General features: G+C 38.9%; 1 protein-coding gene across 3 annotated transcripts in view; it reads left to right on the top strand.

The window, feature by feature from the left end:
- Window positions 1-14,737, top strand: part of RFC4 (replication factor C subunit 4) — a 33,015-nt gene that overhangs the window by 18,073 nt on the left and 205 nt on the right. For all 3 annotated transcript variants that reach the window (XM_004038171.5, XM_004038172.5, XM_055382089.2), the window contains 9 exons: window positions 98-239; window positions 3,619-3,697; window positions 7,197-7,276; window positions 10,043-10,162; window positions 11,892-12,035; window positions 12,229-12,349; window positions 12,986-13,111; window positions 14,435-14,515; window positions 14,586-14,699. In XM_004038171.5, the coding sequence (XP_004038219.1) occupies window positions 109-239; window positions 3,619-3,697; window positions 7,197-7,276; window positions 10,043-10,162; window positions 11,892-12,035; window positions 12,229-12,349; window positions 12,986-13,111; window positions 14,435-14,515; window positions 14,586-14,699 (996 nt within the window). In that variant the 5' untranslated portion in view covers window positions 98-108. The remainder of the gene's footprint in view (window positions 1-97; window positions 240-3,618; window positions 3,698-7,196; window positions 7,277-10,042; window positions 10,163-11,891; window positions 12,036-12,228; window positions 12,350-12,985; window positions 13,112-14,434; window positions 14,516-14,585; window positions 14,700-14,737) is intronic.

The raw sequence follows: 14,737 nt of genomic DNA, 5'->3' as shown, positions 1-14,737 counted from the left end.
ATAATGGTTCCCCACCACCACCCCCGCTTTCCTATGGTGCTGATTCGCAATAAAAGTTTCAATAAAAGCTTTTTTTTTCTGTCTTGCACCTGACCAGGGTGAAGTACCATGCAAGCATTTCTTAAAGGTACATCCATCAGTACTAAACCCCCGCTGACCAAGGATCGAGGAGTAGCTGCCACTGCGGGAAGTAGCGGAGAGAACAAGAAAGCCAAACCCGTTCCCTGGGTGGAAAAATAGTAAGAACACTTGTGTCTTTGTTAAAATAATTCATAAATTATCTCTCTAACCAGTACTGATCACTTTTTTTTTTTTTTAACTTATGAAGGAATGCTTTGTTCTGTTTAGAAGTTGTCTTTGAAAAAAAATCACCCACTTATATAAGTCATAGAACCCTGGAACTAAAGTTACCTGAGAATAATCTAGTTTAACTCCCTTATTTTGTAGATAAACTGAGATCTCTACAAGCAGAGGCTTCCATTTTAGGGGCTGGGATACAGAAGTGAAGAAAACAAAAGTTTCTGTAAACTGGCTATAAATACTAGGTCAGGAGTTCCACTTAAATCCAAATATGTAATCTGTTCCCCCTTCTTCTCATTACAATAGGTGGAAATTATTATTATTATTATTATTACTATTTTTGAGACGGAGTCTCACTCTGTTGCCCAGGCTGGCGTGCAGTGGCATGGTCTCGACTCACTGCAACCTCCACCTCCTGGGTTCAGGTGATTATCCTGCCTCAGCCTCCCAATTAGTAGGGATTACAGGTGCCCACCACCACACCTGGCTAATTTTTTGTATTTTTAGTAGAGACGGGGTTTCACCATGTTGGTCAGGTCGATCTCAAACTCCTGACCTCAAGTGATCCACCTGCCTTGGCTTCCCAAAGTGCTGGGATTACATGCATGAGCCACCGCGCCCAGCCCTGGAAATTCAGTTTTGGTTAGCTCATACATTTTTGTCCAAACAACACTTGAATTAGCATTTAAATTGTCAGTCACCACCTGGCATGGTGGCTCATGCCTATAATCCTGTATGTAATCCCAGCAATTTGGGAGGCCAAGGTGGGAGGATCACTTGAGGCCAGGAGTTCCAGACCAGCCTGGCCAACATGTCGAAACCCCCTCTTTACTGAAAAAAAAAAAAAAAATTAGCCAGGCGTGTTGGCGGGCACCTGTAATCCCAGCTACTTGGGAGGCTGAGGCACGAGAATCACTTGAACATGGGAGGCAGAAATTGCGGTGAGCTGAGATCACACCACTGCATTCCAGCCTGGGTGACAGAACGAGACTCTGTCTCAAATAAATAAATAAAATTGTCAGTCATCTAAGTGATATTACCACAAGTAATTGTAACTATTGGTTGAATGTAGCCTCGGTAATTACCAATGTTTACAGATTACTTATAGGCCGAGTAAGGACCTCATATGTTTTTTGTGTTTTTGTTTTTTGCTTGCCTTTTTGTTTGTTTGTTTGTTTTTTTGGGACAGATTCTTGCGTTGTCACCCAGGCTGGAGTGCAGTCGCGCAATGTCAGCTCACTGCAACCTCTGCTTCCCAGGTTCAAGTGATTCTCCTGCCTCAGCCTCCCGAGTAGCTGGGATTACAGACATGCGCCACCACACTCAGCTAATTTTTGTATTTTTAATAGAGACAAGGTTTCATCGTGTTGACCAGGCTGGTCTTCAACTCCTGATCTCAGGTGATCTGCCTGCCTTGGCCTCCCAAAGTGCTGGGATTACAGGCGTGAGTCACTGCGCCCAGCCCCTTATATGTTTTGTTTGGCACCAATAAACCTCATGAAAATCTAGATTTTTTTAATTATGTGGAGGAGGGTCTGGATTTTCAGCTTCTCAGGAGATCAGGCAACACTGGGGGCAGGTTCTCACATGACAAGAGTTATATGGACTTGTGTACTGCTTCTCCTTTTGGAAAGGTTGTGTGTTCCTCAGTTTGCCATGGTCCCTACTATATCTTGCATCACACTCTGCCTTCCTCACTCTTGTTATCTGCTTAATCTCTGCAGGTATTTGAATATGAGTCCCTGCTTTATAACATATACTGGATTCCCAAGAGAAGACATTAAAAAAAAAATCATAATTCCTACCTAGTGTTAACCTGATTTATCGAAAAGTATGGATCAAAGAACTTTTGATTAGTTAACTAAGCACAAAGCCTAAGCTTAGAGTTGGAAGTGTAACTTTGTTCTAGCTTCTCTTAAAAATCACTGTTGTAAGATGAAAATTATATATGATACTTCATATTGGTTAAGCTTGTTGTTTTTGTTAGCCCTCAATGAAATGAATAGGTCTTCATTTTTTTATGCAGTTAGATGATGGAAAAAATTGGCATTAACCAGTTAACACATACTAAGTATATATGTAACTACGTTAACCAAAATAGTTACCTATACTAAGGTTACTAAATGGTTTTCCCTTTTCATCTTAAGATTCGTGATCTTATTTTGTCAAAGTGGAACAATGCTTTTTTTTTTTCTTTTGAGACAGAGTCTTGCTCTGTCGCCCAGGCTGAAGTGCAGTGGTGCGATCTTGGCTCACTGCAACTTCTGCCTCTTGGGTTCAAATGAGACTACAGGCGTGTGCCGCCACACCCACCTAATTTTTTTTGTATTTTTAATACAGACGGGGTTTCACCATGTTGACCAGGCTGGTCTCGAACTCCTGATCTCAGGTGATCCGCCTCCCAAAGTGCTGGGATTACAGGCGTGAGCCACCGCATCCGGCCAATAATAATGCTTTCTAAGCAGGTGTTCACTTAATTTTTTTTTTTTTTTTTTTTTTTTGAGATGAAGTTTCGCTCTTGTGACCCAGGTTGGAGTGCAGTGATACGATCTCGACTCACCACAACCTCTGCCTCCAGGGTTCAAGTGCTTCTTCCTCAGCCTCCCAAGTAGCTGGCATTACAGGCATGCACCACCATGCCTGGCTAATTTTATATTTTTGGTAGAGACAGGGTTTCTCCATGTTGGTCAGGCTGGTCTTGAACTCCTGACCTCAGGTGATCCACCTGCTTCAGCCTCCCTAAGTGTTGGGATTAGTGTGAGCCATCGCACCCAGCCCCACTTTAATTTCTTTTTTTTTTTTTGAGACAGAGTCTCCCTCTGTCACCCAGGCTGGAGTGCAGTGGTGCGATCTCAGCTCACTGCAAGCTCTGCCTCCCAGGTTCGTGCCGTTCTCCTGCCTCAGCCTCCCAAGTAGCTGGGACTACAGGCGCTCACCACCACGCCTGGCTAATTTTTTGTATTTTTAGTAGAGACGGGGTTTCACTGTGTTAGCTAGGATGGTCTTAATCCCCCACTTTAATTTCTAATTAGTGTTTGTAGCGTATAAAATAAAATCCTTTTTCTTTAATTTTTGTGGGTATAACAGATTCGAGCAATGCAGATAGGAAGTAAAACATTATTTCACTCTTTCAGAATGTGTTTGGTTACGGTAAAAACAAGTGGGGTTTCCACCTATTTCCGATTATGAAAAAGTTTCTCATTTCATTGCTGATGTTTAAGAATGGTCATTGGTATTTTAGTAGAAGGAACACTTGAGAGTTTTCTGTGGCTACTATAATATAGTAAATAACCTCTTTCCTCCTCCCCACCCCGCAAGTCGCCCAAAATGTGTGGATGAAGTTGCTTTCCAGGAAGAAGTGGTTGCAGTGCTGAAAAAATCTTTAGAAGGAGCAGATGTGAGTTGCAAATGGTGTTTAATGTCACTGGGATATTTAAGACTTAATTTATTCACCCTCTTTCTTCCTTTATAACTTCTAGCCCTCATTAAATATCTTGCTCTGTGTACAGTAGGTCCTTGATAACTATTTGTACAATGATAATTAGTTCAAATATTTATTGAGCATCTCCTATTTAATCTTACATAGCAGTGTTACCTAGTATTCAAGTAAAAGTCATAGTAATTAAGACAAACTATGAAACATAGACATAGAACAAGACATAAAACATAGAACAAGACAAACTATGCCCCTTTTTTCATGGCTTTTTATTGGTAAGGAAAGATAGAATAAACAAGTAAACCAATAAATAATTATAGGTAGTAATATGTGCTATAAAGAAGAGCCAGAGATTCCTCTAAAGTATAATTGCTTACTAACTTCAGTATTTGGATTGACCTATAATACAAAAAAAAAATCGAGCTTTGAATTCTGCTTATAGCTCTCTCTTCTGCTGTGATATGGGGGATAAAATATCCATGAATAACTTGCATTGTAAATTATTCTGAGATAAGATAAACCCATGTGAAGAATTAGCAACTTAAAGTTGTGTTATGATGAATGCCCAAAGTGCTTTAACAGCTCAGTAAAGTGGTGAAGTGGGATGTGGCTTTTGCTTTAGTTTCAAGATTTGCTTCCTTCCTCTCAATCTGGCTGCTTTTAATTAGAAGTTCTTTTGGGTTTTGCTGCCATCATTCTCTTGCTGAAATTATATTACTACAGTACACATTTTGAAAGAAGTTAAATTTATAAAACTATTTAGAATCTTTTTCTTTACCAGTATGTGTTTTGATTTGACTCATATGCTCTTATACCTTTTTGGCCGGCCACAGTGGCTCACGCCTGTAATCCTAGCGTTTCGGGAGGCTGAGATGGGAAGATCACTTGAGGTCAGGAGTTCAAGACCAGCCTGGCCAACATGGTGAAACCCCATCTCTACCAAAAATTAGAAAAAGTAGCCAGGCGTGGTGGCACACACCTGTAGTCCCAGCTACTCAGGAGGCGGGAGAATCATTTGAACCTGGGAGGCGGAGGGGTTGCAGTAAGCCAAGATTGTGCCACTGTACTCCAGCCTGGGTGACAGAGTGAGACTCTGGTCTCAAAAATAAATAAATAAATAAGTAATGAAAAATAAATAACACAAATACTCTTATACCTTTTAATTTTATAATAGTATAGCATTTTATTTTTTGGTATATTCTGCTTGCATATCTTGGTAACAGTATATACCATTTTAATTGCAGTTGCATAGTAATTACACAGATTGCAGGACAATATCTAATTTAATTACTAGTATCTTCAGCAAATGTAGTGAGATTAAGATCCAGTTCTTTTGTGGTTTTTTTTTTTTTTTTGTAATTGAGACAGAGTCTTGCTCTGTCACACAGGCTGGAGTGCAGTGGCGTGATACCAGCTCACTGCAACCTCTGCCTCCCAGGCTCAAGTGATCCTCCCACCTCAGCCTCCCAAGTAGCTGGGACTACAGGCATGCACCACCACACACAGCTCATTTTTGTATTTTTAGTAGAGATGGTGTTTAGCCATGTCAAGTGACCTGCCCGCTTTGGCCACCTAAAATGCTGGGATTACAGGCATGAGCCATCATGCCCAGCCTAAGATCTAGTTCTTGACTTTATGCCACGTAATTTATGAGGCTGAAGTAAGAACTTCAGTTTAATATTTTGTGCATCTTTTCAGACTAAGTTTTGTAAAGAGGTGAAATAGTTTTTTTTAATTCAAAAGAGTAAAGGAAAACAATTCATTCAATTTATTTTGAAAGGTTGTAAAGAATTATAAGAAGATAATTTTTTCAGAAATTGATTTTAAGAACTGGTATTCCACATACAGTTCTTGAATGTACTACATATATTAGACTAGTGTATAATTAAGGTTTAATAATTTTACCCTGTTTCAAAGAATTTAAATTATTGTATCTGATAGTTAACCTGGATGAATCGTTACATTGTTAAGGGATGCACAGATCAAAATAATAGTTGTAGACCTTAATTACTAAGAAGCCTGGGAGGTTTTTAAGTTATGAATCTCATAGTTTGTTCTGTAAGCTATATGTTATGAATGTAACAGTAATAGTCTTCTAATTAACATATTTGTCTATGTATTGGTTTATTCATTCATTTGGCCAACATTGACTACTGTAGTAGATGCTAGAATACAGATGTGAATAGAATAAATAAGGTTCTTGGTCTTTTAATGAAGTAGACAGGCATTTTACAATTAAGCCCCACAGTTAAATAACAATAAACCAATGCAAAATGCAACAAACACTAATGAGAGAATAGGAGAGGAGACCTACTTTAGACTGAATGGTTTCTGATTTGTAATGCATTAGGAGTTGGCCAGGCAGAAAGAAGAGGATCAGACTCCAGGTCATGGGAGCAACATATGTTCGGGCCAGAAAGTGCCAAGCTGTTAGAGGCCATTGTAAGCTAGGGCCTGGAAGGTGAAGGAGGTGGTAGGCAGATCATGGAAGTCCTTTAGGCCATGGTAAAAAGCTGAGGGTTTTTTTGTTTGTTTTTGTTTTTCTAAGTGGAATAGTTTTAAGTAGCAAGCAGAGTGGTGTCTGATTTAGGTGAAGAATGAATGGACAGGAAGAAGGAGGGTTAGGCAAGAGTGGAAACAAACTCTAATGCCTAGTTTCCTGTGTACACTGATTTCCTTATGTGACAGGACATACTGAAGATTGCACAGTATCATAACAGAGCTCATTAGAATTTAGTTGACTTATTAATTTTCACCACGGATCAGTCGACTGCTTGATAGGAGCCAAACTAGCTAGATACAAGGTATAAAAGAAGGTAGCTAGTGATTTAATCTTATCCTTTCCTCTTCTAATGAATTCTCCCTGATACATGCAAGCATCCTTACAGAGTACATAATCATGATGTGGAACAGTGCCTAGTATTTAATATATATCTAGTTTTGGATTTTTTGTTAATATTTCTGTTCTTGGTACTTCTGCTCATCCAAAGCCCTAATTATGTCTTTTTTAGTCCTTTTTCCTCAGTTTTGGCCAAATCCCATTACTCTTTTGGTCTGCTTCCCCTTTGAAGCAGCTGACATTTTGTGTAATATAAAATCTTACCTAATCTTGAGCATAGAGGTGGGACAGGAAACTGAGATTCCCTTTAGAAATAAAAGGTTTCTCATTCCAGCTTTGAAAATTTCACCTAAGTGGATTAGCTATAGAGCAAGCATAAATATTGGTTCAGCTTAAGAGATTAAAAAGACACTTGGGGAAAAAAGTGATAGTATATGAAAAAGCAGGATTTAAATCTGTCAGTACTATGATATCAGTTATATTAAGAAAACTTTATACTTAGAAATTACGTGCCCTATTAGAGAAGTCATTGCACTATTCCACAGACAATTTTTTTGATCTTCCTTTTCATCTATTTGTGCCAGAATACCATTTATTAAAAATAAAATTTAATTTCTACAGCTTCCTAATCTCTTGTTTTACGGACCACCTGGAACTGGAAAAACATCCACTATTTTGGCAGCAGCTAGAGAACTCTTTGGGTACGTTGAAATCGGTCTGTTTTTCTTTTTTTAAAGATTTGACATCAAAATTCTCTGATTGCTTTTTTTCCTCTAAAAATTTGCATTTCGTTTTCTGTAGGATAGTTTTCTATTTGTGATTTTTAAAAATCCCATGAGCCGTTTTGTTCCTCCCTCACTCCCCTGAAGAAATCAGCTTGCCTGCGTCTTTTGTGATCTTCATTCTGAATCTTGTTCAAGTGTTTGAATGTACTACAACACTGGGAGCCTATGATTTTTTCCATCACTTTCTTTAAATTTTCCATTATAACTTTGGAGTCCAGAGGGCCCAACTTAATGTCCAATTGTGCTGATAGTTTTATCACCCTCTTAATGATTGTGTTCACATCTGTGTGGCTACATGATAGAATCTGCTGTTTCTGATGGTACTGTTTGCACGATCCATTCTTGAGTCCTGCTCTGGACTTCCTAGGCTCTGACTCTGGAGTGGCCAGTCCAGCTCCTTGCCTCAGGTCTCCTGAGCATAAGTGGTGGTTGGTGTAGTATGATTCCAGGTACACCAGAAAATCTTCCTGTGAGTCACCTTCTTATGTTCCTCTTCCTAGATTGACCATCTTGGCTTAACCAGCCATTCTAGAGGAGCCTTTTACCTAGAGTTAAAAGATGTGTAGTGGGCTGGGTCTGATATACATGAAACATGCACCAACATAACAAAAGCTATTTTGAGTTTATCCAGAATTAATATCAGACATACAACTGATAGAAATATCTGAAATCCTACATATGAAAATAGGCTGGGTGCGGTGGCTCACATCTGTAATCCCAGCACTTTGGGAGGCCGAGGCAGGTGGATCACCTGGGGTGAGGAGTTCGAAACCAGCCTGGCCAACATGGTGAAACCCCATCTCTACTAAAAATACAAAAATTTGCCAGGCATGGTGGCATGCAACTGTAGTCCCAGCTACTCGGCAGGCTGAGGCAGGAGAATCACTTGAACCCGGGAGGTGGAGGTTGCAGTGAGCCGAGATCATGCCACTGCACTCCAGCCTGGGTGACAGAGCGAGACTCCGTCTCAAAAAAAAAAAAAAAGATGCCACTGAAATCACCAAATGTGTAAGGAATATTAGTTATGTCAAAATGTAAAAGACAAAGGGAGAAGCTGCTATGTGCCTAATATTTTATTTGACAGCAATTTTTTATTCTCAGTAAAATTATACAAGAACTTTTTTGATTATTCCACAACTCAGTCAGATAGAACCAATTTGAATCAGCCTTAACAGTTGTTTATTATTACTTAGAGTAGTTCAGTCCAGATTATACAACTTTTTCTATATCCTTTATGAAATAATGTTTGTCTTTAAAGAACTTACTTTAACAGTGAATTTCATATTTAATATTGTGGCTTTAAAATACAAAATAGATGCATGTAAATGTTTATGTCCATAAACATGCTTAGGATACCATGCTGATTAGGAAAAATAGAGATGAAACTAAATCACAACTCTTGTTTTTTATTTAAATGTGTGTGTGTGTGTGTGTGTGTCTGTATGTGTAAAAGACTAGAGGGAAGTTTCAAAAACAGTGCTTTGACAGTGTGCCCATTTTTTTTCTTTTGATTTCTCAAATTTCTCTACAGTAAGCATATATTACTTTTAGTAATTTTTATTAAAACTCACTTTAAAAACCTGCTCATGTTTTAATCCATTAATTTTCCTTAATCCAGTAGGTTTCCTTATAGCAAACTACCCTATGGAATTTATTTATTTATTTTTGAGACAGTGTCTCGCTCTGTTGCCCAGGCTGGAGTGCAGTGGTGCGATCTCAGCTCACTGCAACCTCCACATCCCGGGTTCAAGCAATTCTCCTGCCTCAACCTCCTGAGTAGCTGGCACTACAGGTGCCTGTCACCACGCCCAGCTAATTTTTGTATTTTTAGTAGAGACAGGGTTTCACCACGTTGGTCAGGCTGGTCTCGAACTCCTGACCTCGTGATCCACCCGCCTCGGCCTCCCAAAGTGCTGGGATTACAGGCATGAGCCACCGCATCTGGCCGGAAATAATTTAAAATATGCTATATTGTAACATTATTTAAAATTACAGTATTTAAAACTATCTAGATGTCTAATAATAGAAGAATGTGAAATAAATGATGGTACAGTCATAGGATGGAATATCATATGACTATTAAAATGTTATTTACAGTGGTTTTGATAATATGCCAAGATACTTATTATAAATGCAAAGTGGAAAATCGATTTAAAATTTTATATGTGGGGCCAGGTGTGGTGCCTCACACCTGTAATCCCAACATTTTGGGAGGCCAAGGTGGAAGGATCACCTGAGACCAGCCTGGCCACATAATGAGTCCCTGCCTCTACAAAAAGTAAACAAAATTAGCCAGGTGTGATGGCATGTGCCTATAGTCCCAGCTAGTTGGGAAGCTAAGGTGGGAGGATCATTTGAGCCCAGGAGTTCAAGGCTGCAGTGAGCCATCATCATGCTACTGTTCTCCAGCCTGGGTGACAGAGCAAGACCTTGTCTCCAAAAAAATAAAAAGAAAAGAAATTGTATATGTTATGTAATGTCTACATTTTTTTAAATGCATGGAAAAAAGCCAAAATGTTAACTGCAGCACTCTGCCGAAGCGAGAATGCAAAAGTGATTGTGTGCCTTCTATCCATATTGTTTACTAGGTGGATTTTAAACGTCTGCAAAGTGTGAAAATGTTAAAATGTGATTTAAGCCTACTTGTGCTCTATGTTTCATATTTGTTTCATTTTGAAATAGGCCTGAACTTTTCCGATTAAGAGTTCTTGAGTTAAATGCATCTGATGAACGTGGAATACAAGTAGTTCGAGAGAAAGTGAAAAATTTTGCTCAATTAACTGTGTCAGGAAGTCGTTCAGAGTAAGTAAATTTGCCCTCCCTCCTCCATAGCGTGTATTATTTTAAATATGTATTTCTGCCGTCGCTCCTCAGCCTTTTGGCTAAGATCAAGTGTATTTCTGCCAAATTGTCAACTTCCTTTTCATGTTAGAAGACTATCCTGCCTGAGGTAAACAGGAATTTAATCAACTACTTATGCTCCTTAGGTGGCAAAGGTCCAGGATTACATTGGTGGTACCTAGACATATATGTAAATTTTACATGAGCACATTTCAAAATTTGTGAAAGTGAATGACTAATTTTTGATATCCACCTTAAATTGACGGTGCAGTCAGTCACAACTGCTATAGCACCTGATGTATCTTTATGTGAAATGAAGACTGGGAGGTGGACTGAAAGACTCTGAGATCCCTTCCACCATTAATACTTCAAATCTGTTTTCTTGGTATAATTTTCATACAATTATGTTAATGCCACTTTTGGTGGGAGAAAAACTTTAATGGCAGATTACCAAAAATCAATGTACAGAAGAAGGTAATAACCCACAACGTGGGAGAAAATATTTACAAATCATATACCTAAAAAGGTACTTATATCTAGAACATATGAAGAACTTTAAAAACTCAGTAATAAAAACAAATAACCCGATTAAAAAATGGGCAAAGGCCGGGCGCAGTGGTTCACGCCTGTAATCCCAGCACTTTGGGAGGCCGAGGCGGGCGGATCACGAGGTCAGGAGATCGAGACCATCCTGGCTAACATGGTGAAACCCCATCTCTACTAAAAATACAAAAAATTAGCTGGGTGTGGTGGTGGGCGCCTGTAGTCCCAGCAACTCGGGAGGCTGAGGCAGGAGTATGGCGTGAACCCAGGAGGCAGAGCTTGCAGTGAGCCAAGATCGCACCACTGCACTCCAGCCTGGGCGACAGAGCAAGACTCTATCTCAAAAAAAAAAAAAAAAAAAAAAAAAAGGCAAAGGATCTGCATAGACATTTCGTGAATGTGTAATAAGCACATTAAAAGATGCTCATCAACATCATTATCCATTTGGGAAATGAAAATCAAAGCCACATTGAAATACCACGTAACTCCCACTAGGATGGCTATGATAAAAAATACAGAAAATAACTAGCATTGACAAGGATGTGGAGAAATGGTAAACCTCATACATTGCTGGTTGGAATGTAAAATGGTGCAGCCTCTTGGAAGACATGTCTGCTCAAAAACATGTACACAAATGTTCACAGCAGCATTATTCTTAATAACCAAAACATGGAAACAGCCCAAATGTCCAACCGATTAATGGATGAATAAATGTGGTGTATCTATTTGCCATAGTATTTGACAATACAAAGGAATGACGCAAACACATGCTACAATATGGATGAACCTTTAAAATATGTTAAGTGGAAGAAGTCAGCCACAAAAGACTGCATATTATATGTTCCATTCATATCATGTCCAGAATAGGCAAATCTATAGAGATGAAAGTAGACTAATGATTGCCTAGAGCTGGGAATGACTGGGGGAAGAAGAGTGACTCCTAATAGGTACAAAGTTTCTTTTAGGAGTGATAAAAATGTTCTAAAATTAGATTGTGGTAATGGTTGCACAACTTTGTGAACATACAGAAAAACACTGAATTGTACATTTTAAATGGGTGAATTGTATGGTATGTGTATATTTCAACAAAGTTGTTAAAACCAATATACATATTAATGTTCAACTCTTATGTGTTTCTCTGAATCAGTGGGAAGCCGTGTCCGCCTTTTAAGATTGTGATTCTGGATGAAGCAGATTCTATGACCTCAGCTGCTCAGGCAGCTTTAAGACGTACCATGGAGAAGGAGTCGAAAACCACCCGATTCTGTCTTATCTGTAACTATGTCAGTCGGTAGGTATATTGCCCTGAAGACAGATGCGAGGCAGCCTTATTTTCATAACCCAATTAGGGAAAGGAAATTTAGAATTTTCAAGGCTACATTAATTTTTCCTCCATCAAATCTTGATTTGTTCTTGATAAAAATGAGTTCTTTTGGGGAAATTCTTTCTTTAGACACCAACTTGGTTTTTCTCATCTTCCACAGAATAATTGAACCCCTGACCTCTAGATGCTCAAAATTCCGCTTCAAGCCTCTGTCAGATAAAATTCAACAGCAGCGATTACTAGACATTGCCAAGAAGGAAAATGTCAAAATTAGTGATGAGGTAATTACTAATTATTACAATTATTAGAGTTACTAATTCCCTTGATGAATGCATATAAAGAGGCCCTGAAAGATTTAAATGTGTGTTGCCTCAATCCTGATGCCAGTTCTTCAGACAAACTTAAGCTAAAGGGGCAACAATTGAAATGTGTAGGAATTACAGGGTTTAGCTTTTCTATTGCTTTTTGAGTTAATTATCTTTTAATATATCAGAGACCCGAAACTGAGGTGGATTTCATACATATAATGCAAATTCTGCAACATAAATCTCTGCATGATGACAAGATTTTAGTCTTCTAGCTAATACTTCAGTACTTCCCTAAAATTGATAGAAACATAAGGCCCTTATTCATTATAACAGAATTTAACCATAATTTGAATTAGCTTTATGTGAGCAAGAAAATGGTATAAATATGGAACATTTTTTCATCTCTGCAAATTTATTTCAGAAGCAAGAGATCTCTATCCTTCCATTGTACCTGGCCCCTAGACTGATCATATTTTCTCCCAAAACAGAAATGTTTTTTCTCATTAACTCTAAAACATAGGGTTTTTCACTTTTATTAAACATTTTAAAATTAAAGTTATAAATCCTTAATTGGCCATCATAGGTTAAAAACAACTCTTTTCTCTTCAGGGAATAGCTTATCTTGTTAAAGTGTCAGAAGGAGACTTAAGAAAAGCCATTACATTTCTTCAAAGCGCTACTCGATTAACAGGTGGAAAGGAGATCACAGAGAAAGTGATTACAGACATTGCTGGGGTAAGAGTACTGGATATTCTGAATTTCTTTTTAGTTGGCTTTTTTGTGGCTTTTAGGAAATTTTCATCCAACAAATACTGAGTGTTTAGCAAGTGCCAAGTACTGCACTAGGAAGTCTAAGGGAATAACCTGGGAGTATCAGAGTGTTTGAGGTGACGAGATAGCACTGACTTTTCAGTTTGTCAGGCATGTAACAGACATTTCAGGAAAGAAAAGGACACTTTCAGTTGTTAGTTTTTTTGTTCTTTTTTTTTTTTGAGACAGAGTCTTGCTGTGTCGCCCAGGCTGGAGTGCAGTGACGCAATACCGACTCACTGCAACCTCCACCTCCCGCCTTACCCTCCCAATCAGCTGGGATTACAGGCACCTGCCACCATGCCCAGCTAATTTGTGTATTTTTAGTAGAGACGGGGTTTCACGATGTTGGTTGACCAGGCTGGTATGGAACTCCTGACCTCAGGTGATCCGCCCCCCGCTTAGCCTTCCAAAGTGCTGGGATTATAGGTGGGAGCCACCGCGCCCAGCCTTCAGTTTTTACATTTTATAAGAGATGCCTTTGGCAGTTAAATCAATTTTAGCAGGTGTTCTTATACATGAAAACTATTTTGCCAGTTGTATATAAACAAAAGGCATATCCAACTTACAGTAATCATTTATTAAAGAGAATGGAGTACCCCACTTGTCTTTGGATACTCCCATGTAAAAACTCACTTCAGAATCACTGCTACTTAAAAACTTTTGTTTCTGTGACATTTTTCACCTGCACGGTAGGCCTTCCATATGACAAGACTGGCACCACTAATCCTTTGTTTCTATGACGTTTTTCACCTTCACAGTAGGCCTTCCATATGACAAGACTGGTACCACTAATCCTCTTTAATTTTCTGGATATTGTGGACTTTTTAAACCAATCTCATTAGTGGCATCTTTACATGGAGAGATTTTGAGAGAAAGGGCACTTCCCCTTTAAAGATATCAGTCTTTTTGGTGGATCTTGGCCACTGTTCTGAGGAATCGTTATAGCCACTACGGGAAAACTTAATCTTCATCCACTGACCAGAACAAGCTATAATCCATGTGTGCCCAAACTTGGAAGTTCACAAAGAAGCCATTAAAGGGCTTTAAAAGCACAGTTGTTAGCACCTTGGTTGCTTAGTGGTGACTGGAGTTACTCTGGCCCTTTCTCTTCTCCCAAAGCCTTCCCAGAAAAGTATGGAACTTAGGTGTGGAACAGAAAGGACTGGGGGCACGGGGGCCAGTTGGCAGAATGTACATCTAGTCTCACCTAGAAACATCTTTAATACCGAACATTCAATTACCTAGGTAATACCAGCTGAGAAAATTGATGGAGTATTTGCTGCCTGTCAGAGTGGCTCTTTTGACAAACTAGAAGCTGTGGTCAAGGTAAAGTCAGCTTACTAACTTTGGGGAAAGGAATATTAAGTCATCATACCAAAAGTTTTTTTTATTATAGGATTTAATAGATGAGGGTCATGCAGCAACTCAGCTCGTCAATCAACTCCATGATGTGGTTGTAGAAAATAACTTATCTGATAAACAGAAGTCTATTATCACAGAAAAACTTGCCGTAAGTAGGTACTTTGCACATGTCAATGGAACATTTAA

This window comes from Gorilla gorilla, chromosome 2 (assembly GCF_029281585.2).
Source record: "Gorilla gorilla gorilla isolate KB3781 chromosome 2, NHGRI_mGorGor1-v2.1_pri, whole genome shotgun sequence".
Taxonomy (NCBI): Eukaryota; Metazoa; Chordata; class Mammalia; order Primates; family Hominidae; genus Gorilla; species Gorilla gorilla.
This window is presented reverse-complemented; position numbering and strand designations above follow the sequence as displayed.